The sequence below is a fragment of the Etheostoma spectabile genome, unplaced genomic scaffold, assembly GCF_008692095.1.
Source record: "Etheostoma spectabile isolate EspeVRDwgs_2016 unplaced genomic scaffold, UIUC_Espe_1.0 scaffold00018825, whole genome shotgun sequence".
Taxonomy (NCBI): Eukaryota; Metazoa; Chordata; class Actinopteri; order Perciformes; family Percidae; genus Etheostoma; species Etheostoma spectabile.
The window spans coordinates 18,672-41,027 of NW_022604499.1; the positions used below are offsets into that span (position 1 = coordinate 18,672).

Consider the following 22,356-nt stretch of genomic DNA (forward strand, 5'->3'; position numbering starts at 1 on the left):
GATTTTTAGGAGGTGTTTGACTGGATCCCCCGGTAGATACTGTGGGAGGTGCTGCGGGAGTATGGGGTGAGGGGGTCCCTTCTTAGGGCCATCCAACCACTGTATGACCAAAGCGAGAGCTGTGTCTGGGTTCTCGGCAGTAAGTTGGACTCGTCCCAGGTGAGGGTTGGCCTCCGCCAGGGCTGCGCTTTGTCACCAATCCTGTTTGTAGTATTTATGGACAGGATATCGAGGCGTAGTTAGGGTGGGGAGCGGTTGCATTTCAGATGGTCCTGATTGGTCGGAGAATCTGAGCAGCGGGGGGGTGGTATTACATTACATTTATCGCACCGTTGTGATGAAAAGTTAACTGAGCCAGAAGGCAAAGCTCTCCATCTACCAGTCAGTGTCGTTCCTACCCTCACCTATGGTCATGAAGGCTGGGTCATGACCCAAAGAACCAGATCCAGGGTACAAGCGGCCAAATGGGTTTCCTCAGGAGGGGGCTGGCATCTCCCTTAGAGATAGGGTGAGAAGCTCAGTCATCCGAGAGGAGCTCGGAGTAGAGCCGCTGCTCCTTCGCGTCAGAAGGAGCCAGTTGAGGTGGTTCGGGCATCTGGTAAGGATGCCTCCGGGCGCCTCCCTAGGGAGGTGGTCCAGACACGTCCAGCTGGGGGAGGCCTACTATTCACGAAATGGCGAGATGTAATCCGGCTAAGAAGCAGCACTTTCCAGAAGTAGCGATTGAAACGCTGACCTCTCAGTCTAATTTGCAGTAGCGTGTGTAATATTAAGAAGCCTGAACACTGGTATTAAAGGCTGGAGACAGAGATCACTGACGGTGTTCCTGCATTAAATCAGACTCCAGCTGAAGTTTATTTAATTCACACATCCTTGAGAGATGAATGCTATAGCCCTAATAGTAATATTCAGGTTCATATTGCAGTCTCTTAGGCCTTCATGTAGGCGTATTATATTTAAATAAACACACAGTAGCAGAGGTTATGCAAAGATTTTTTTGTTTTTTCATGACTCAGAGCCTATTTTATTGATGAAATTAATTAATGATTAAAACTAATCATCAGTGTGTAACTTCAGTGGAGAATGATGTGATTTGAAAGTTGCTTTATGCTGCCACATTGTGGTCTCACAGGATATTAAACATGCACTACACTCTGGGAACTGGATTCAGAATCAGACCTTGATTTAGACTGCTTTGAATGGGAAGGGGGGGGGGGTTATAGTTTTTAGAGTATCAGTCAGACAGGTATTGCCCTTCATTCACCTGACCCTGGCCCCTGGCCCTGATGTGAGACCCCCCCCCCCCCTTCTGCTTTAAAACTGCTTTGGGTTTAATTCTTATTATAAACAATATTTTTAATAATGCACCAGGTAAGAGGGCTCCTTAGAGTACTAACAGCTTTATGTTTCTCAGAATTGTTTTGTTTTAACGTTATATGTATATTAATATAATAAAACGTGTGATATAGGTAGTGATGTAATGGAAATTAACACAAAATTACTCAGATTATGTTTTAATAGTTTAAATAATTTTTTATGTTTCTACATAATAAACCTCTTAGATGCAACAATCTGGTAGAGTGAATGTTGTTATGTTATGGGGCTTCAGGTGGGGGGGGGGGGGGGGGGATCACAAGAGGTCTATTGCAATTTATTAATTTTTATATAGTTAAAGGATGTCCCAGAAGAAAAACACTTTGTCAACATCTGTTTTATCTAAAAAGAAGAAATTCTCTCTTTGTTCATTTCGTTTCACTTTTATTGGGAGAAAATGGGATTTCAACACAGACAAACTGATGAAAAATAAATGTCAAATTTTGTAAAAAAAGATATGTGTGCAGTTGATAGAACAGAAAGCATTGTGATACTATGGTGTATAAATATGTTCCCCCACCCCTAGCAATAACAGTAATAATACATTTTATCTATAAACCCTTTTCAGGTTCCACAAAGACAATTTACAACAAAGCACATTAAACATTTCTCCACAGGTATTTTTTATAGAAACAAATTGATGCACTCTACATTTTACCAAAGATCAGACTTTTACATGAGCTACGTATTTTAGACATCTGCAGTCCAAACATAAGAGGGTTTAAGATCGGTTGGCAGGTCAGAAAGTATAATGACATGAAAATACGCAACATCACGGGAACACTGCTCAAATCAAACCTGCTCTGAACTATTTCAAAGAAACCCCCAAAGGAGAAGTTGATGAGGGAAGCGAGGTGGGGGGTGCAGGTGCTGACAGCTTTCTGTCTCGTCTGCTTAGAACCAGAAAAACACACTTTAAGGATCCTCATGTAGGTGTAGAGGATTAACATGAGAGGGCAAAAGACAAAAAGACAAGTGATAAATAGTCCATAAAAGTAGACCACAGTAGTCTCAGAGCAGGCCAGTTTGACAACATAATAGTTGTTACAGTAAACTTTGTCAATGATGTTCCCACACAGCTGTAAAGAGGCACCTATAAATATCGGGACAGCAGTTATAAAATATGGAAATAACCATGTTAGAGCAATAAGCACAGCAACCTTGTTAGATGTCATACGTGTGTTATACTGCAGAGGATAACAGATAGCAAGATATCTGTCATAAGACATGACAGCCAAGTTAATAAATTGTATAGCTCCATAAGTATACAAACAAAAACTCTGCAGGAAGCAGAAGGGAGCAGAAACAGTGTGAATGTCCGAGAGGATCTGAACCAGAAGGAATGGAAACAACCCTGTACTACCATACAGTTCATTTACAAACAGGCTGACCAGAAAAAGGTACATAGGTTCATGTAAGCTCCTGTTCACACAGATAACCACAACCAGCAGCACATTGGCACAGATAATTAAAGCATAAAAAAACATCATGATCACAAACAGTAAGTATTTAAAGAGCCCAATATTGAAGTATGCTACAAAAATGAAATATGAAACCTGTGTAGAGTTTTTCATAATTAGAGTTTGGTTCCCAACACAACCTTTCTAGTTAGCACAGCATGAACAACGTTACACTTTGTTGATCTGCAGAAATCAAATTAGTTTAAATGTCAAATGTTCTCTTATCATAGACTCACATCATTAACACACACGCAGTATTCAGCCTGCAGACAGTAAAGACATCAATTATCACAACAACACACACGCAGTATTCAGCCTGCAGACAGTAAAGACATCAAATATCACAACAACACACACGCAGTATTCAGCCTGCAGACAGTAAAGACATCAACTATCACAACAACACACACGCAGTATTCAGCCTGCAGACAGTAAAGACATCAAATATCACAACAACACACACGCAGTATTCAGCCTGCAGACAGTAAAGACATCAATTATCACAACAACACACTCTCCATCTTACCATCTACCTTATTCAGAGTCAATATAACGTTAATGTTAGAAATGACAGAACACAGGTAATCACATTGCATAAATCCTTACCATCCGTCTGCTGTCTCTAATCTAAAACTGAGATGAAACTCTGCGTCAGCTTCTTTTAAAGTCTTCTAGTCAGAGGGGGGGGCACATCAGCAGTCTGGCCTCATCACCCCGGGACACATCTACCTGACGTCTCAACTTCTACTCTCAGCAAGTTAAAACAACGTTGAAATAAGAAACAAATAAGCATGATGACATGAACAGACTATTTCATCACCAGTACATATGGCTGTAGTTATTAATTAATTATTTGATCAAAAAACAATTGATTGGAAATTATATACCGTGATTCACATACAATGATAAATACACGTCAAAGGACAGATGAAGAAAAAGGACAGTTAAGATTGAGACTGTCCTCCACACGCAGTACTTAGGACCCATATTGACATTTATTGGTAGGCAGCGTCGTCCTCCACTGTCATTTTATTATTATTATTATTATTATTAGGGCCCGAGCACCAACAGTGTCCTACCCCGAAGTGCAAGGAACCTAACCTGTGAACCGTTCCAAGGCTGTAAAAGGGTAAAAAAACACCCCTGGGTTAAAAAAAATCACTTAAGATATGTATCTCATTTAAAAATGTCTCCAAACAGTGTTTAAGGCAAGTTTTGTTTTTTTGTCATTTTTTGTGTGCAAGGTTTTTGAGTAAATTTGGTGATGACGTCACATTGGGGAGAGTAGAATCAGCCTAGTACTAGAGCTATGGCGACTGACGGTGAATAGCAGCGAGTGAACGTCTTTCTCTCTAGAGACAGAGATCATGTCGTTAGTTCAGATTAGTTCTGGTAAACTGATCTAGATCTAGGAACAGAAGGCCTCATGCTCTCTCCTTTTTATTTACAAAAACAGAGGATTTTAGGATACATCCATATGGAAGCTTTTAAAGGAAAGAGCAGGTTGGGTCACACACACACACACACACACACACACACACACACACACACACACACACACACACACACACCAAATACACAGATAGCTGCAGCAAAATCAATCTTTGGCTCTGCAGTGTCTGACTGTCGCGCAAATGCACTGCTGCAAACATTGATGTCTGCCAGCACCCCGACCTGAGAGGGGGCGAGGGCCCCCTTCATCTTTAATTATTTTTTATTTTAATTATTATTATTATTATTATTGTTATTCCGCACCTCTCCCGTCTCTCTCATTGTTGAGGGCCTTAGTACGTGGGAAAACTCACAAAATCTTGCACACATACAGTGGTGTGAAAAAGTGTTTGCCCCCTTCCTCATTTCCTGTTCCTTTGCATGTTTGTCACACTTAAGTGTTTCGGAACATCAAACCAATTTAAACAATAGTCAAGGACAACACAAGTAAACACAAAATGCAATTTGTAAATGAAGGTGTTTATTATTAAAGGTGAAAAAAAATCCTAACCATCATGGCCCTGTGTGAAAAAGTGATTGCCCCCTAAACCTAATAACTGGTTGGGCCCCCCTTAGCAGCAACAACTGCAACCAAGCGTTTGCGATAACGTGCAATGAGGCTTTCACAGCGTCCTGGAGGAATTCTGGCCCACTCATCTTTGCAGAATTGTCCTAATTCAGTTACATTAGAGGGTTTTGGAGCATGAACGGCCTTTTTAAGGTCACACCACAACATCTCAATAGGATTCAGGTCAGGACTTTGGCTAGGCCACTCCAAAGTCTTCATTTTGTTTTCCTTCAGCCATTCGGTGGTGGACTTGCTGGTGTGTTTAGGATCATTGTCCTGCTGCAGAACCCAAGTTCGTTTCAGCTTGAGTACACGAACAGATGGTCGGACATTCTCCTTCAGGATCTCTTGGTAGACAGCAGAATTCATAGTTCCTTTTATCACGGCAAGTCTTCCAGGTCCTGAAGCAGCAAAACAGCCCAGACCATCACACTACCACCACCATATTTTACTGTTGGTATAATGTTCTTTTTATGAAATGCAGTGTTCCTTCTACGCCAGATATACTTGGACACACACCTTCCAAAGAGTTCCACTTTTGTCTCATCGGTCCACAGAATGTTGTCCCAAAAGTCTTGGGGATCATCAAGATGTGTTGTGGAGAAATTGAGACGAGCTTTGATGTTCTTTTTGCTCAGCAGTGGTTTTCTCCTTGGAACTCTGCCATGCAGGCCATTTTTGCCCAGTCTTTTCCTGATGGTGGAGGCATGAACGCTGACCTTAACTGAGGCAAGTGAGGCCTGCAGTTCTTTGGACGTTGTTGTGGGGTCTTTTGTGACCTCTTGGATGAGTCGTCGCTGCGCTCTTGGGGTAATTTTGGGCGGCCGGCCACTCCTGGGAAGGTTCACCACTGTTCCATGTCTTCGCCATTTGTGGATGATGGCTCTCACTGTGGTTCACTGGATTCCCAAAGCTTTGGAAATGGCTTTATAACCCTTTCCAGACTGATAGATCTCAATTACTTTCTTTCTCAATTGTTCCTGAATTTCTTTGGGTCTCGGCATGATGTGTAGCTTTTAAGGATCTTCTGGTGGACCTTACTGTGCAAGCAGCTCCTATTTAAGTGATGCCTTGATTGTGAACAGGTGTGGCAATAATCAGGCCTGGGTGTGGCTAGAGAAATTGAACTCAGGTGTGGACAACCACAGTTATAGTATGTTTTAACAAGGGGGCAATCACTTTTTCACACAGGGCCATGATGGTTTGGATTTTTTTTCACCTTTAATAATAAACACCTTCATTTACAAATTGCATTTTGTGTTTACTTGTGTTGTCCTTGACTATTGTTTAAATTGGTTGATGTTCCGAAACACTTAAGTGTGACAAACATGCAAAGGAACAGGAAATGAGGAAGGGGGCAAACACTTTTTCACACCACTGTATAAGGCCTATAAATAATCACAAATTTCTGTAGTGGTTGGGCTCAGGTGTTGACAGGGGACTTTTGGAGATAGCGCCACCTAGTGGCAACAGGAAATCAGCCTTCTATGACAAATATCATCCGATTTACAGGAAACTTATAATGTGTGATCTCCATGGGTTACTGAGCCGACCCGTGTGTGTGAGGTGTCATTGAACTCAGCAGAGAGTTCCTTCTTCATTGGTGATGTTTGACCCGCTGCCCCATGATTTGGCCACGCCCCTTTCACAGACAATGAACAGTATCACGTAGAGTCTTGTGTGAGGTGTTGTTGAACTCAGCAGGGAGTTTCCTTTTCATTGGTGACAAATTTCAGTGTCTGAGTGACGCGCAAATGCTCGGTCGCAAGGAGCGGCGTCCGCCAGGAACCTCGACATACGCAGGTTAGCGAGGGCCCGTCCAACGCTGCTTGCAGCTTTAATTATTTTTATTACTACTCTTATTATTCTTTCTTTCTTTTTTCTGATAAATGAATTGCCTTTTTGAGGGGCTTAACATATTTAAAAACTCACCTAATTTGGCGGTCGCATCAAGCCTGGAGAAATTGAGTTTCAGGAACAGAAGCATAAAAATGGCTCGCTAGCGCCCCCTACAAAAATAAAAACATTGAGCCCCTGCACTAGATTCAACATAGACTCAAGGAACTTGGTACACATATGTAGCATGGCAGGGCGGACATAAAACTCCATTGGAGCCATACTCTAAACCCAACAGGAAGTCCGCCATTTTGAATTGAATGTTTTTGGCAATTTGCTCATGTCGTACTTTAACGAACTCCTCCTAGAGATTTCATCAGATCGACTTCAAAGTCAGTCTGAGTCATCTTAAGTCCTTAACGATGGAAAGTTTTAAAAAGAAAACCTTTTCTACAAACGGTGTGGGTGTGGCCTGGCGGCCATTTTGATTGTTTAGAAATGAAGAAGAAAGTGGCTGTAACTACAGTGTATGTTGTGTCTGCTTGAAATTTCCCACAATCACTATGAGTCCAGGCCTGAGGACATCTACAGGCCAATATGGACTTTTGGAGACAGCGCCACCATCTGGCAACAGGAAATATGCCTTATTTGAAAAACATCATCTTATTTACATGAAACTTAGAATGTGTGGTCTACATGTGATACTGAGCGGGTCCCTATACTTGACCACGTCCACTCCATCAGGCCACAACTCCTTCCATAACATTTGAACCGTTTAAGGTGTCATTGATCTCAGCAGAGAGTTCTTTCTTCATTGGTGATTGTTTGAACCACCCCCTTTGCTTAAGCAATACCCATTTTCCTAAGTAATGACCCATTTGACGTACACTATTTTGCGAGGTATCATTGATCTCAGCAGAGAGTTGCGTTTTAATTGGTCATGGTATTACAGTGAAGATACAAAAATATGCACTGGTCCACAAAACACAGGACCTTGTCCCTGTATTTACTTTCTTGCTCCCGCCCCCAGAAACATCTGACCAATGAGAGGAGTAGACATTGTTGCGCGATTTTTAATGGTGCATTTTGTTACGCTTTGATTTTTCCAGGTGTGAAACCAAACCGACCGAGGGCAAATTGCTCCAAGTTTACAAACTCACCAGCTGATTTGGACCAAAGAAAACTAACCACAGGTTTGAAAATGCCCTTAGAGAAATTGATCACTTTAGAGGAACTAAGATTACAGACTAAGCAAAAAGAAAATTACCGAGCTTTGATGTCTTGATCTCCTAACTCTGAGTGTTCTAGCTATCAACCTCCGAGCCTGCTAAACTCTGATCTATCGCTGCAAAATTCCTAGCCCATCACTTGGAGTCCTAAATGTCAGAATTAATGAACTCTGACCAAACAGGATTCGTAAAAACAAGACTAGCAGCAGATGTTGTTAGACGCCTTCTCCACATTGTTGATGCGGTAGAAGACTACAAGACCCCAAAACAGACAGTCTAATAGAATTTTGGATTTTTAAACTCATGACACCCCTAATCCAGAGAGTACCCAGCTTCTTGGCCAACGTGTGCTGTGATAGGTCGCCTGAACAGCACACATAAAAAAAGGACAATGAAATGTTAGATATTAGTGGAAATCTTTTTTGACCTTCATGATAAGTTTTGTTTAACTGTCTTGAAAATTACAGATGGGCCCCACGATACAATCTCGATACAGTTATCACAAGATGATACTACAATAAACTTATGGCAATATTCTGTGATTAATTGCAATTCATTTTGTTTAAATGAAAACTGCTTTTCTTATTTTTTTCTTTTGTGTCTCTATCTGTCTTTCACCAACATTCTCATGAACACTGATGTCACTGGAAAATAAACTCAATTTCACAATCCAAAAAAAACAGAATCTTTCAATGGGACCTTTTCATAATGAGCTCATCCTGCTGCTGGGGGGGGTCCTCCTTATTAAAAAGGATAAAAGACGTCGTAACAAAGGTTCAGCTCAGTTGGGACGGACTCAGTCTGACTACAGTGGGTATAAGCTCAAATATACACAATGTCACACCTGTTTTATTACTAATGTGTAACCTGAACATCATGTTGAACTACATGGATCATTTGGGGGTGTTGGTTTAAACTGTTTCCATCATAATTAATGTTTCATATTACTACATTGATGCATGTTCATGTGTGCTTGGTGTTTAAGTCCAAATGACTAACTAGTTACTTATAGTTTTACTAATGTAGAAAGAAAGTTAACGTAATTATTTGTCTTATTTTATAAACCAAGGTGAGGACCATGATCAACTCTACACAGGTTTCATATTTCATACTTTCTGCCTATTTTGACACCGGAGGTTTTAAATACTTATATTTCCTGCTGATTTTGTCCTTATATGTCTTCATAGTGTGTGCCAATGTGCTGCTGGTTGTGGTTATCTGTGTGAACAGGAGCTTACATGAACCTATGTACCTTTTTCTGGTCAGCCTGTTTGTAAATGAACTGTATGGTAGTACAGGGTTGTTTCCATTCCTTCTGGTTCAGATCCTCTCGGACATTCACACTGTTTCTGCTCCCTTCTGCTTCCTGCAGATCTTCTGCTTGTACTCTTATGGAGGTAGAGAATTTTTGACCTTGGCCATCATGTCTTATGACAGATATCTTGCTATCTGTTATCCTTTACAATATCACACTCGTATGACGTCTCAAAAGATTGCCCTGCTTATTGCTCTGACATGGTTGTACTCTTTACTTGTCAATACTTTAATAGTGTCTGTTCTGACTGCTCCTTTACAGCTGTGTGGAAACATTATTAACAAAGTGTACTGTGACCACTATAGTGTTGTCAAGCTGGCCTGCTCTGATACAACAGCCAATAACATTTTTAGACTTATTTACATGTTTACAGTAATCTTTGGTCTTATAATCTTGATTCTTTTCTCTTACACGAGGATCCTTAAAGTGTGTTTTTCTGGTTCTAGACAGACCAGACAGAAAGCTCTCAGTACCTGCACACCTCACCTTTTGTCCCTGCTCAATTTTTCTTTTGGATCTTTCTTTGAAATAATACAGAGCAGGTTTGATATGAACTATTTACCCAATATGTTGCGTGTTTTTCTGTCATTGTACTGGCTTACATGCCAACCACTCATCAACCCTTTACTGTACGGACTGAAAATGTCCAAAATACGCATCGTATGTAGACTTCTGCTCTTTGGGGGGAAAAGGTAACTTAACATGTTACCTGGCAACTAAGAGCTTTGCTCATCATGAATAAAAAGAAATACATTTAGTTAATGAGATATATCTGACAGTACTTTTGTCAACAGTATCTATATAACGTGACAACCTGTAACTATGTTTTAATAAAACACAGACGACAAGGATGAGTTGAATGATTCAGCAAAAGGCTTTCTTTAAATCACCAGCAGGAGATTTATGCAGTGTTCTACGTTTGAATTTTTGTAATAATATTTTGGTGATTTTTTTATTATTAGAGTCAGGTACATGATTTATAATTAATAGATAATGAAACAACCATTTATTAATGAAATCATGTTCCTATTATGAACCAGTTGCAAACTATTACTAAATGTTTTGTTCTTCATTTGTAAAGCATTGCTCCTGTGTTAATTCTCATAAATAAAGCATTTTTATACAAACTCATGACTGGTTTGTTCATAGTAAATAAGGCTCTCAAAAATAATGTTCATCAATAGAAGTTCGACAATTAATAAGTATGGTGACAACATTTGTAAATTAAATAATTTTCCCTTCATAAACTATCTACAAACTATTAGTAATTTCTCTGTTTATATTTTGTAAAGCAGAGTTTCTATATTCATTCTAATCAGTAAAGCATTTAGAAACTTCTCGTCAGCTACAGCCTGTCCCAAACAATGAAAACACACTAACACTAGCCTTACTAAACGTCAGGTCTTTGGCAGGAAAATCATTTTTAATCAATGATTTTATCATTAAGCACAATCTAGATTTTATGTTTTTAACTGAAACCTGGTTAGACCATAATAACAGCGCTGCTGTTCTCATCGAGTCCGCTCCCCCTAACTTCAGTTTTATGAGCGAGAATAGAATGAATAAGAAAGGAGGTGGAGTCACCATTTTGTTTAATGACTCATTCCACTGTACGCAAATATGTTATGGAAATTTTGTTTCTTTTGAATATATGGCTCTTCAGCTAAAGTCTTCCCCTCAAGCGATGTTTCTAAATATCTACAGGCCACCTAAATATTGTGCAACCTTCATTGATGACTTCACTGAAGTGCTGTCTATAATCTGTATTAACTTTGATTGTGTAATCATTGCGGGTGATTTTAACATTCATGTTGACAACCCCCAGGACAGGGGGACCAAAGAACTGGGTTGTGTTTTTGAGAACTATGGACTGACTCAGCATGTGACGAAGCCCACTCACAATAAGGGGCAAACTCTGGACCTGATAGTCTCCAAGGGTCTGAACATTTCCAAGGTTGTGGTGACTGACGTTGCTCTCTCTGATCATTCCTGTGTTTTCTTCAGCGGCTCTATCTCTGTGCCCAAAAGTGTCCAAACAAAGATAATCAGAAAACGGTATATCACTGAAAACACCAGTGAAACATTTATTCAGCTTTTCTCCTCCACACCCGCCCTCTCTGGGCTCTCAGTCACTGAGCTTGTAGATAATTTCAACTGTAAAATTACAAATGTTATTGATGCCATTGCTCCCACTAAGGTCAAAGTTGTATCTGGTAAGAAAAGATCTCCATGGAGAAATGTCCTACTGGTGAGAACAGAAAAAAGAGAGTGTAGGAAAGCTGAACGAAGGTGGCGAAAAACAAATCTCCTGGTCCATTATAACACCTATAAAGAGAGACTTTGCATTTATAATTTGAACTGAGGAATGCAAGAAGGTCCTTCTTCTCTGATATTATCTCTAAAAACAATAATAATTCACGTGCTTTGTTTGCTACTGTCGATAGATTAACAAACCCTCCAGTACCAGTAGCATCTGAACTTTTATCTACCAAGGCCTGCAATGACTTTGCCTCCTTCTTCAAAGACAAAATTCAGAAAATAAGACAAACAGCCAGTGCCTCCATATCAAGCTCAGGATATGTGTTGTTACGGTGTTCAAGCAAAACTATTTCCAATATGACAGAATTTCATTTAATCAACCATAAAAACCTGGAGGAGATTATACAACATCTGAAAACCTCTTCCTGTTGCCTTGATAATCTACCAGCGGGACTTTTAAAAAATGTTTTGACTTGTTTGACTTCTGATCTTCTACAGATTGTGAACTTGTCTCTTCTTTCAGGTATCTTTCCACAGGCCCTGAAAACTGCAGTAATCAAGCCACTTTAAAAAAGAACAACCTAGACAATCACTAATGAGCAACTATAGGCCGATATCAAACCTTCCGTTTTTAAGTAAAATCTTTGAAAAAGCGTTTTTCTACAACTCAGCCATTTCATGTCAATAAACAACAGTTTTGATACCTTTCAGTCTGGTGACCACACCACAGCACTGAGACGGGTCTCTTCAAAGTTTTTAATGACATTCACCTTAACACAGATAATGGCAAAATTTCAATCTCAGTATTACTTGATCTCAGTGCGGCATTTGACACGGTCGACCATGACATACTACTAGACCGGTTAGAAAACTGGGTAGGACTTCCTGGCTCAGTACTAAACTGGTTTGAATCCTACCTAAAGAATAGGGATTACTTTGTGTCAATAGGTAATTATACATCTGAACATACAAATATGACGTGCAGAGTTCCCCAAGGCTCTATTCTGGGGCCTCTTCTGTTTAACATCTACATGCTCCCACTGGCCCAGATTATGGAGAACAACAAAATAAGTTACCATAGTTATGCGGACGACACACAAATTTACACAACCTTATTGCCAGGGGACTATAGTCCAATACAAAAACTGACTAAGTGCATCGAACAAATTAACGGCTGGATGTGCCAGAACTTTCTGAAATTAAATGAAGGAAAAACTGAGGTGGTGGTTTTTGGAGCAAAAGAGGAACGATTAAAAGTCTGCGCTCAGCTTCAAACAACAATGTTAAAAACAACAATGTTAAAAACAACAGACAAAGCCAGAAATCTTGGTGTAGTCATGGACTCAGACCTGAACTTTAACAGCCACATTAAGACAATTACAAAGTCAGCCTACTATCACCTTAAGAACATATCAAGGGTTAAAGGACTTATGTGTCAACAGGACTTGGAAAAACTGGTCCATGTTTTCATCTTCAGTAGACTTGACTACTGTAAAGGTGTCTTTACAGGTCTCCCTAAAAAATCAATCAGACAGCTGCAGCTGATTCAGAATGCTGCTGCTCGAGTCCTCACTAAGACCAAGAGACTGGATCACATCACTCCAGTTCTGAAGTCTTTACACCGGCTTCCTGTGTCTCAAAGAATTGATTTCAAAGTACTTTTGCTAGTTTATAAATCACTCAACGGTTTAGGTCCAAAATACATTTCTGATCTGCTACTACACTATGAACCACCCAGACCTCTCAGGTCATCTGGGACAGGTCTACTTTCTGTCCCCAGAGTCAGAACTAAACAGGGTGAAGCAGCTTTCAGTTTCAATGCTCCTCATATCTGGAATAAACTCCCATAAACCTGTAGATCCGCTGCTACTCTCAGTTCTTTTAAATGAAGGCTGAAGACTTTTTTTTTATGCTGCCTTTCTTTAAAAGACTGCTCATTTCTTTAACGAACAGACAGGTGAGTGACGCACTGTTGGAAAAGTGCATGAAAACTCTGCTGCCAGGGGCCAGATAAAAGCTAACAGTAAAAATATCATTGATATTTTCCTTTTGTCAGGGACAGAACTGAGTGAGTGTACCTGGAGTACACTGTTGGAAAAGTGCACGAAAAATCTGCTGCCAGGAGCCAGATAAAAGCTAAAAGTAAACTGAGTGAGTGTACCTGGGGTACAATGTTGGAAAAGTGCACGAAAAATCTGCTGCCAGGGGCCAGATAAAAGCTAAAAGTAAACTGAGTGAGTGTACCTGGGGTACAATGTTGGAAAAGTGCACGAAAACTCTGCTGCCAGGGGCCAGATAAAAGCTAACAGTAAAAATATCATTGATATTTTCCTTTTGTCAGGGACAGAACTGAGTGAGTGTACCTGGGGTACACTGTTGGAAAAGTGCACGAAAAATCTGCTGCCAGTGTCCAGATAAAAGCTAAAAGTAAACTGAGTGAGTGTACCTGGGGTACACTGTTGGAAAAGTGCACGAAAAATCTGCTGCCAGGGGCCAGATAAAAGTGCACGAAAAATCTGCTGCCAGGGGCCAGATAAAAGCTAAAAGTAGAAATATTATTGATATTTTCCTTCTGTCAGGGACAGAACTGAGTGAGTGTACCTGGGGTACACTGTTGGAAAAGTGCACGAAAGATCTGCTGCCAGGGGCCAGATAAAAGTAATGCTGCCTTTCTTTAAATGACTGCTCATTTCTTTAACGAACAGACACGGGTGAGTGACGCACTGTTGGAAAAGTGCACGAAAAATCTGCTGCCAGGGGCCAGATAAAAGCTAAAAGTAGAAATATCATTGATATTTTCCTTCTGTCAGGGACAGAACTGAGTGAGTGTACCTGGGGTATACTGTTTGAAAAGTGCACAAAAAATCTGCTGCCAGGGGCCAGATAAAAGTGATGCTGCCTTTGTTTAAATGACTGCTCATTTCTTTAACGAACAGACACGGGTGAGTGACACACTGTTGGAAAAGTGCACGAAAAATCTGCTGCCAGGGGCCAGAAAAAAGCTAAAAGTAAACTGAGTGAGTGCACCTGGGGTACACTGTTGGAAAAGTGCACGAAAAATCTGCTGCCAGGGGCCGGATAAAAGTGCACCAAAAATCTGCTGCCAGGGGCCAGATAAAAGCTAAAAGTAAACTGAGTGAGTGCACCTGGGGTACACTGTTGGAAAAGTGCACGAAAAATCTGCTGCCAGGGGCCGGATAAAAGTGCACAAAAAATCTGCTGCCAGGGGCCAGATAAAAGTAATGCTGCCTTTCTTTAAATGACTGCTCATTTCTTTAACGAACAGACACGGGTGAGTGACACACTGTTGGAAAAGTGCATGAAAAATCTGCTGCCAGGGGCCAGATAAAAGCTAAAAGTAAACTGAGTGAGTGCACCTGGGGTACACTGTTGGAAAAGTGCACGAAAAATCTGCTGCCAGGGGCCGGATAAAAGTGCACGAAAAATCTGCTGCCAGGGGCCAGATAAAAGCTAAAAGTAGAAATATCATTGACATTTTCCTTCTGTCAGGGACAGAACTGAGTGAGTGTACCTGGGGTACACTTTTGGAAAAGTGCACGAAAAATCTGCTGCCAGGGGCCAGATAAAAGTGATGCTGCCTTTCTTTAAATGACTGCTCATTTCTTTAACGAACAGACACGGGTGAGTGACGCACTGTTGGAAAAGTTCACAAAAAATCAGCTGCCAGGGGCCAGATAAAAGCTAAAAGTAAACTGAGTGAGTGTACCTGGGGTACACTGTTGGAAATGTGCACAAAAAATCTGCTGCCAGGGGCCAGATAAAAGTGCACGAAAAATCTGCTGCTAGGGGCCAGATAAAAGCTTAAAGTAAAAATATCATTGATATTTTCCTTCTGTCAGGGACAGAACTGAGTGACATAATTTCCCCAAGCGGGGAACAGTAGATGTGTTCTGAAACAATTAAATTTCTTATGCTGCACTGTAACTTTTATTCTTATGTTTTATGTGTCTTTTTTGTTTTTAACTGTCTATTCTTGTGTTTTATATGCTTATAATTTTTAGCTGTTTGTATTTGTGTTTTATTTAACTGATTTTGTGTAAAGCACTTTGAATTGCCCTGTTGCTGAAATGTGCTATACAAATAAAGCTGCCTTGCCTTGCCTTGCCTAGAAATACATTTAGTAAATGGTTTATCCATAATAAATTATCCCATATGAAGCTTTTATAATTGTTTTTTTTTTAACAATGCACAAATGATGCATTAACCATTTGTAAATTAAGTAATTTACCATTATAAACTAGAAACTCTGGAATGTACGTAAGACATTGGTGAAAAACTAGGAAGTTGATGATTAACAGTCTAGACCTACATTTGTTCATAAAATGTTATGATTTAGAAATATTTATAATAAAAAATCGACTTTATATAGCGCTTTCTACAAACTCAAAGCCACCAATAAATAGGCCTAAACTAATAACTGGGGTGTTATTACATAACTTCCAAATACTTCCCAATAATGAAACCCATGACTACTTCAGGAGTTCCTGCTAGTTAGTTACCTACATGCTGTGAGTCCATCTGAAGTCGGGATCTGCTGCTTTACAAAGCATTTCTAAATGAGTTGCTAAGGTTACCAGAACCTGGACACAAACATGCATTGTTCAATTTGAACATTACTTTATAAATATGCCAATGGATATTAGTGTGTTAATGCATCTTTAACAAGCACTTACCAACACATGGATTCATGATGAACTCGTGAGGTACTACTGATTAGTGTCCTAAGCGCTTTTCAAAGCATTTATAAATGAGTTGCAAAGGCTAGCAGATAAAAAAGAGACACAAGTAAAACAGTGTTTGTATCCCTGATTAGACGTAGTAAGAATGTACATTTAGGGAATAGCTCGTAGTAGTGTCACGTGTTTAAATTTGGACCCAAACCAGAAGAGAACTAGATTGTTAAGAGCCATGAGAACTGAACGTTGGTGGGAGGAGGAAACAGGGCAGAGAGGACAATACATACACACAGTACATACACACCTGGACTTACACTAATACTTGGTCACTTTAACACTGGACTCAACACTCACACTGTGATAATAATTTATGTTTTTTTTAATCTTAATTTGACGAATGTTCTTTTTGTTGTTGTTTGTTGTTGTCTTTACACTGTCTTTTATCTTTTATCTTTTTCTTTTTTTTTTCTTGCTAAAACTGCTGCTGGAATTTTCAATTTCCTCGCGGGAGTCATCCCAAAAGGATCAATAAAGAGAAGTGTAAGTCTGAAGAGAGTAGGAAACCAGGATGAAGTTTGAGAAGTGTATTATTATACACAGAAATATGGCATAAAAGTACACAGATAAAAGACAGGTATCAAAAATACCAAAAATAATAAATTGCGCACATAAAAAAATAATTTCAGTTCTATGAGCTCAGTTGTTCTTTGATGACAAGATTTGGGGGTCCATATGAGTTTGGTTTCTGTTTGTCCCCCCACCATGAAGAAGGAATCCACATTTTTGACGGCCTCAAAATATATACATACGAAAACTCACAGAAATTGGCTCCCACATAAACACCTGGGAGCTATGTGAGACTCTTCCGCGAGTTAGCCGATACCTGTAAGGGGGCTACATAGCGCCCCCTAATGCGTGGGAAGGCCTTAACTTGGACGTAGTTCTTGGACTTCAATCTTCACCAGATTTGATAGTGATATTGCTCTAATCATTTTGAACATATTTCCCATTTACCTTCATTAACTCCGCCCAACTGGAAGGCGGCCATTTTGACTTTATCAATTGTCATGGGTTTTACCTTCTTACGAACTCCTCTTTGGCCGTGACTGCAATCTTCTTGAATCCTTGCAGGTAGAATCTACTGACACTCATGATGACAATTTATCCAAAGAGTTTTGATGTGCAAAAAATGTGCAAGTTACAGAGGACCAACTTCCTTTTAGGGCTGTTGAAAGAGGAAGTAGTGTACCTTTGGTAAACATTATTCCGATTTACATTAAACACAGAATGATTTGTCTTCTTGTGATGTTGAGTCGCCTCCTATACTCTATCCACACCAATGTATGTAGACCACGACCTTTTCATAACTTGTGAACCGTTTAAAGGCAAAAAAAGGGTAAAAAACACCACTGGGTGAAAACATCACTCAATATATGTGTATAATTTTAAAAATGTCTCTAAATATTGTTAAAGGCCCGTTTCTTTGTAATTTTTGGTGTTCACAGGTTTTTAATTTAATACGGTGATGTCGTCACATTGGGCAGAGTAGCCTCAGCCTAGTACTAGAACTATGGCGAGTGACTGGGATGAGGAAGAGGAGGTAGAGGAGGAAAGACCAGCAGCTGTGTAATTTTGAACCTGCCAGACGTGAGAGGGGAAATGAGTCGCATCTTTCAAAGGGACCTTTCCATAATGACCTCATCCTGCTTCGGGGGGGTCCTCCTTATTAAAAAGGATAAAAGACGTCGTAACAAAGGTTCAGCTCAGTTGGGACGGACTCAGTCTGACTACAGTGGGTATAAGCTCAAATATACACAATGTCACACCTGTTTTATTACTAATGTGTAACCTGAACATCATGTTGAACTAAATGGATCATTTGGGGGTGTTGGTTTAAATTGTTTCCATGATAATTAATATGTTTCATATTACTACATTGATGCATGTTCATGTGTGCTTGGTGTTTAACTACAAATGACTAACTAGTTACTTATAGTTTTACTAATGTAGAAAGAAAGGTAACATAATAGTTTGTCTTATTGTTATAAACCAAGGTGAGGACCATGATCAACTCTACACAGGTTTCATATTTTACACTTTCTGCCTATTTTGACACCGGGCTGTTTAAATACTTATATTTCCTGTTGATTTTGTCCTTATATGTCTTCATAGTGTGTGCCAATGTGCTGCTGGTGGGGTTATCTGTGTGAACAGGAGCTTACATGAACCTATGTACCTTTTTCTGGTCAGCCTGTTTGTAAATGAACTGTATGGTAGTACAGGGTTGTTTCCATTCCTTCTGGTTCAGATCCTCTCGGACATTCACACTGTTTCTGCTCCCTTCTGCTTCCTGCAGATCTTCTGCTTGTATACTTATGGAGCTTTAGAATTTTGGACCTTGGCCATCATGTCTTATGACAGATATCTTGCTATCTGTTATCCTTTACAATATCACACTTGTATGAAGTCTAAAAAGATTGCCCTGCTTATTGCTCTGACATGGTTGTACCCTTTTCTTAGATATACTTTGATAGTGTCTTTCATGTCTGCTCCTTTACAGCTGTGTGGAAACATTATTAACAAAGTGTACTGTGACAACTATAGTGTTGTCAAGCTGGCCTGCTCTGATACAACAGCCAATAACATTTTGGGACTTGTTAATATATTTACAGTAATCTTTGGTCTTATAATCTTGATTCTTTTCTCTTACATGAGGATCCTTAAAGTGTGTTTTTCTGGTTCTAGACAGACCAGACAGAAAGCTCTCAGTACCTGCACACCTCACCTTTTGTCCCTGCTGAGTTTTTCCTTTGGATCTTTCTTTGAATTAATACAGAGCAGGTTTAATATGAACTATTTACCCAATATGTTGCGTGTTTTTCTGTCATTGTACTGGCTTACATGCCAACCACTCATCAACCCTTTACTGTACGGACTGAAAATGTCCAAAATACGCATCGTATGTAGAGATCTGCTCTTTGGGGGGAAAAGGTAACTTAACATGTTACCTGGCAACTAAGAGCTCTGCTCATCATGAATAATAAGAAATACATTTAGTTAATGAGATATATCTGACAGTACTTTTGTCAACAGTATCTATATAATGTGACAACCTGTAACTATGTTTTAATAAAACACAGACGACAAGGATGAGTTGAATGATTCAGCAAAAGGCTTTCTTTAAATCACCAGCAGGAGATTTATGCAGTGTTCTACGTTTGGGTTTTTGTAATATTGTTTTAGAAATTTTTATTTTTATCAGACTCAGGTACATGATTTATACTTAATAGATAATGAAACAACCATTCATAAATGTTCCTATCATGAACCAGTTGCAAACTATTACTAAATGTTTTGTTCTTCATTTGTAAAGCATTGCTCCTGTGTTAATTCTCATAAATAAAGCATTTTTATACACACTCATGACTGGTTTGTTCATAGTAAATAAGGCTCTCAAAAATAATGTTCATCAATAGAAGTTTGACAGTTAATAAGTATAGTGAAAACATTTGTAAAGTAAATAATTTTCCCTTCTACAAACTATTAGTAATTTCTCTGTTTATATTTTGTAAAGCAGAGTTTCTATATTCATTCTAATCAGTAAAGCATTTAGAAACTTCTCGTCAGCTACAGCCTGTCCCAAACAATGAAAACACACTAACACTAGTGTCATGGCGGGGTCCCGGCTGGTCGTGAGTCTGTCTCCCTTATTACTTTTCACTACTCTAAGTCTCGTTTGCCCAGCCTATCTTGTTTTGGTTTTGCCTTCCTGTTTTGGTTTTCCTGCTCTCCCGTCCGAAGCCAGCTGATCACACACACCTGCCTCCCGTCAACGCCAATCACCAACATCAGACGCACCTGCCAGCCTTCACCCGCTCCAGCCATCCACACCTGCCTGCCATCATCATCTACTCCTGTTTATATACCCTGGCTCTGCATCCACTCTTCACTTGATCGTCAGATCAGCTACATGGGTGAACCTCTGCTAAATTCCTGTGCTAGCCGTTGTGTCTTTGTATCTGTCGTTACTGACTCTCCCTGTGTTTTCCTGTTTCAGTTAATCTCCGGCCGGCTGGCTTCGGACCCCCTACCAGTCCTCCTCCCACGGCGTCTCCTCCTCATCATCCTGCTCTGCCCCTCGCACTGCTGCACCTCTGCCACCGCAGCTCTCCACTCTCATCTCTCCCTTTCGCCGCCACCAGGCTCCGTCCTCCGTGTCTCTGCTCGCCGTGCCCTCGCCCCCTCCTCGGCCCTCGCTCCCGGCTCCTCCTGCACAGTCTCCCCGGTCCGCCACCCACCTGCTCCTGGCGTCCATCTCCCTACTTCCATCCCCCTTTTTCCTAATAAATACCTTCCCTGTGAGCCGTACATTTGAGTCCATCCTTCTGTCCCCCCTAACACTAGCCTTACTAAACGTCAGGTCTTTGGCAGGAAAATCATTTTTAATCAATGATTTTATCATTAAGCACAATCTAGATTTTATGTTTTTAACTGAAACCTGGTTAGACCATAATAACAGCGCTGCTGTTCTCATCGAGTCCGCTCCCTTTAATTTCCGTTTTATGAGCGAGAATAGAATGAATAAGAAAGGAGGTGGAGTCGCCATTTTGTTTAATGACTCATTCAACTGTACGCAAATATGTTATGGAAATTTTGTTTCTTTTGAATATATGGCTCTTCAGCTAAAGTCTTCCCCTCAAGCGATGTTTCTAAATATCTACAGGCCACCTAAATATTGTGCAACCTTCATTGATGACTTCACTGAACTGCTGTCTATAATCTGTATTAACTTTGATTGTGTAATCATTGCGGGTGATTTTAACGTTCATGTTGACAACCCCCAGGACAGGGGGACCAAAGAACTGGGTTGTGTTTTTGAGAACTATGGACTGACTCAGCATGTGACAGAGCCCACTCACAATAAGGGGCACACTCTAGACCTGATTGTCTCCAAGGGTCTGAACCTTTCCAAGGTTGTGGTGACTGACGTTGCTCTCTCTGATCATTCCTGTGTTTTCTTTAACGGCACTATCTCTGTGCCCAAAAGTGTCCAAACAAAGATAATCAGAAAACGGTATATCACTGAAAACACCAGTGAAACATTTATTCAGCTTTTCTCCTACACACCCGCCCTCTCTGGGCTCTCAGTCACTGAGCTTGTAGATAATTTCAACTGTAAAATTACAAATGTTATTGATGCCATTGCTCCCACTAAGGTCAAAGTTGTATCTGGTAAGAAAAGATCTCCATGGAGAAACGTCCTATTGGTGAGAACAGAAAAAAGAGAGTGTAGGAAAGCTGAACGAAGGTGGCGAAAAACAAATCTCCTGGTCCATTATAACACCTATAAAGAGAGACTTTGCATTTATAATTTGAAACTGAGGAATGCAAGAAGGTCCTTCTTCTCTGATATTATCTCTAGAAACAATAATAATTCACATGCTTTGTTTGCTACTGTTGATAGGTTAACAAACCCTCCAGGACCAGTAGCATCTGAACTTTTATCTACCAAGGCCTGCAATGACTTTGCCTCCTTCTTCAAAGACAAAATTCAGAGGATAAGACAAACAGTCAGTGCCTCCATATCAAGTCCAGGATATGTGTTGTCACAGTGCTCAAGCAAAACTATTTCCAATATGACAGAATTTCATATAATCAACCATGAAAACATGTACTACACTGGTTTGAATCCTACTTACAGAATAGGGATTACTTTGTTTCAATAGGTAATCATACATCTGAGCATAGAAATATGACGTGCGGAGTTCCCCAAGGCTCTATTCTGGGGCCTCTTCTGTTTAACATCTATATGCTCCCACTGGCCCAGATTATGGAGAACAACAAAATAAGTTACCATAGTTATGCGGACGACACACAAATTTACATAACCTTATCGCCAGGGGACTATAGTCTGATACAAAAACTGACTAAGTGCATCGAACAAATTAACGGCTGGATGTGCCAGAACTTTCTGAAATTAAATGAAGGAAAAACTGAGGTGGTTGTTTTTGGAGCAAAAGAGGAACGATTGAAAGTCTGCGCTCAGCTTCAAACTACAATGTTAAAAACAACAGACAAAGCCAGAAATCTTGGTGTAGTCATGGACTCAGACCTGAACTTTAACACC

At 40.1% G+C, this 22,356-nt stretch overlaps 2 protein-coding genes and 1 pseudogene across 2 annotated transcripts; 2 read left to right on the top strand and 1 right to left on the bottom strand.

The window, feature by feature from the left end:
* Positions 1-2,021: 2,021 nt before the first annotated feature.
* LOC116682683 (olfactory receptor 142-like) lies at positions 2,022-2,948 on the bottom strand. Its single transcript, XM_032509752.1, has one exon. The coding sequence runs from the start codon at positions 2,946-2,948 to the stop codon at positions 2,022-2,024; it is 927 nt and encodes a 308-aa protein (XP_032365643.1).
* Positions 2,949-9,036: 6,088 nt separating this feature from the next.
* On the top strand, positions 9,037-9,969 carry LOC116682677 (olfactory receptor 11A1-like). The gene has a single exon (XM_032509747.1). The coding sequence runs from the start codon at positions 9,037-9,039 to the stop codon at positions 9,967-9,969; it is 933 nt and encodes a 310-aa protein (XP_032365638.1).
* Positions 9,970-18,292: 8,323 nt separating this feature from the next.
* Positions 18,293-19,224, top strand: LOC116682678 (olfactory receptor 142-like; annotated as a pseudogene).
* Positions 19,225-22,356: the final 3,132 nt, after the last annotated feature.

Coding starts and splice junctions, on each gene's coding strand:
- LOC116682683 (XM_032509752.1), bottom strand. CDS start 2,948: ATGAAAAACTCTACACAGGTTTCATATTTCATTTTTGTAGCATACTTC.
- LOC116682677 (XM_032509747.1), top strand. CDS start 9,037: ATGATCAACTCTACACAGGTTTCATATTTCATACTTTCTGCCTATTTT.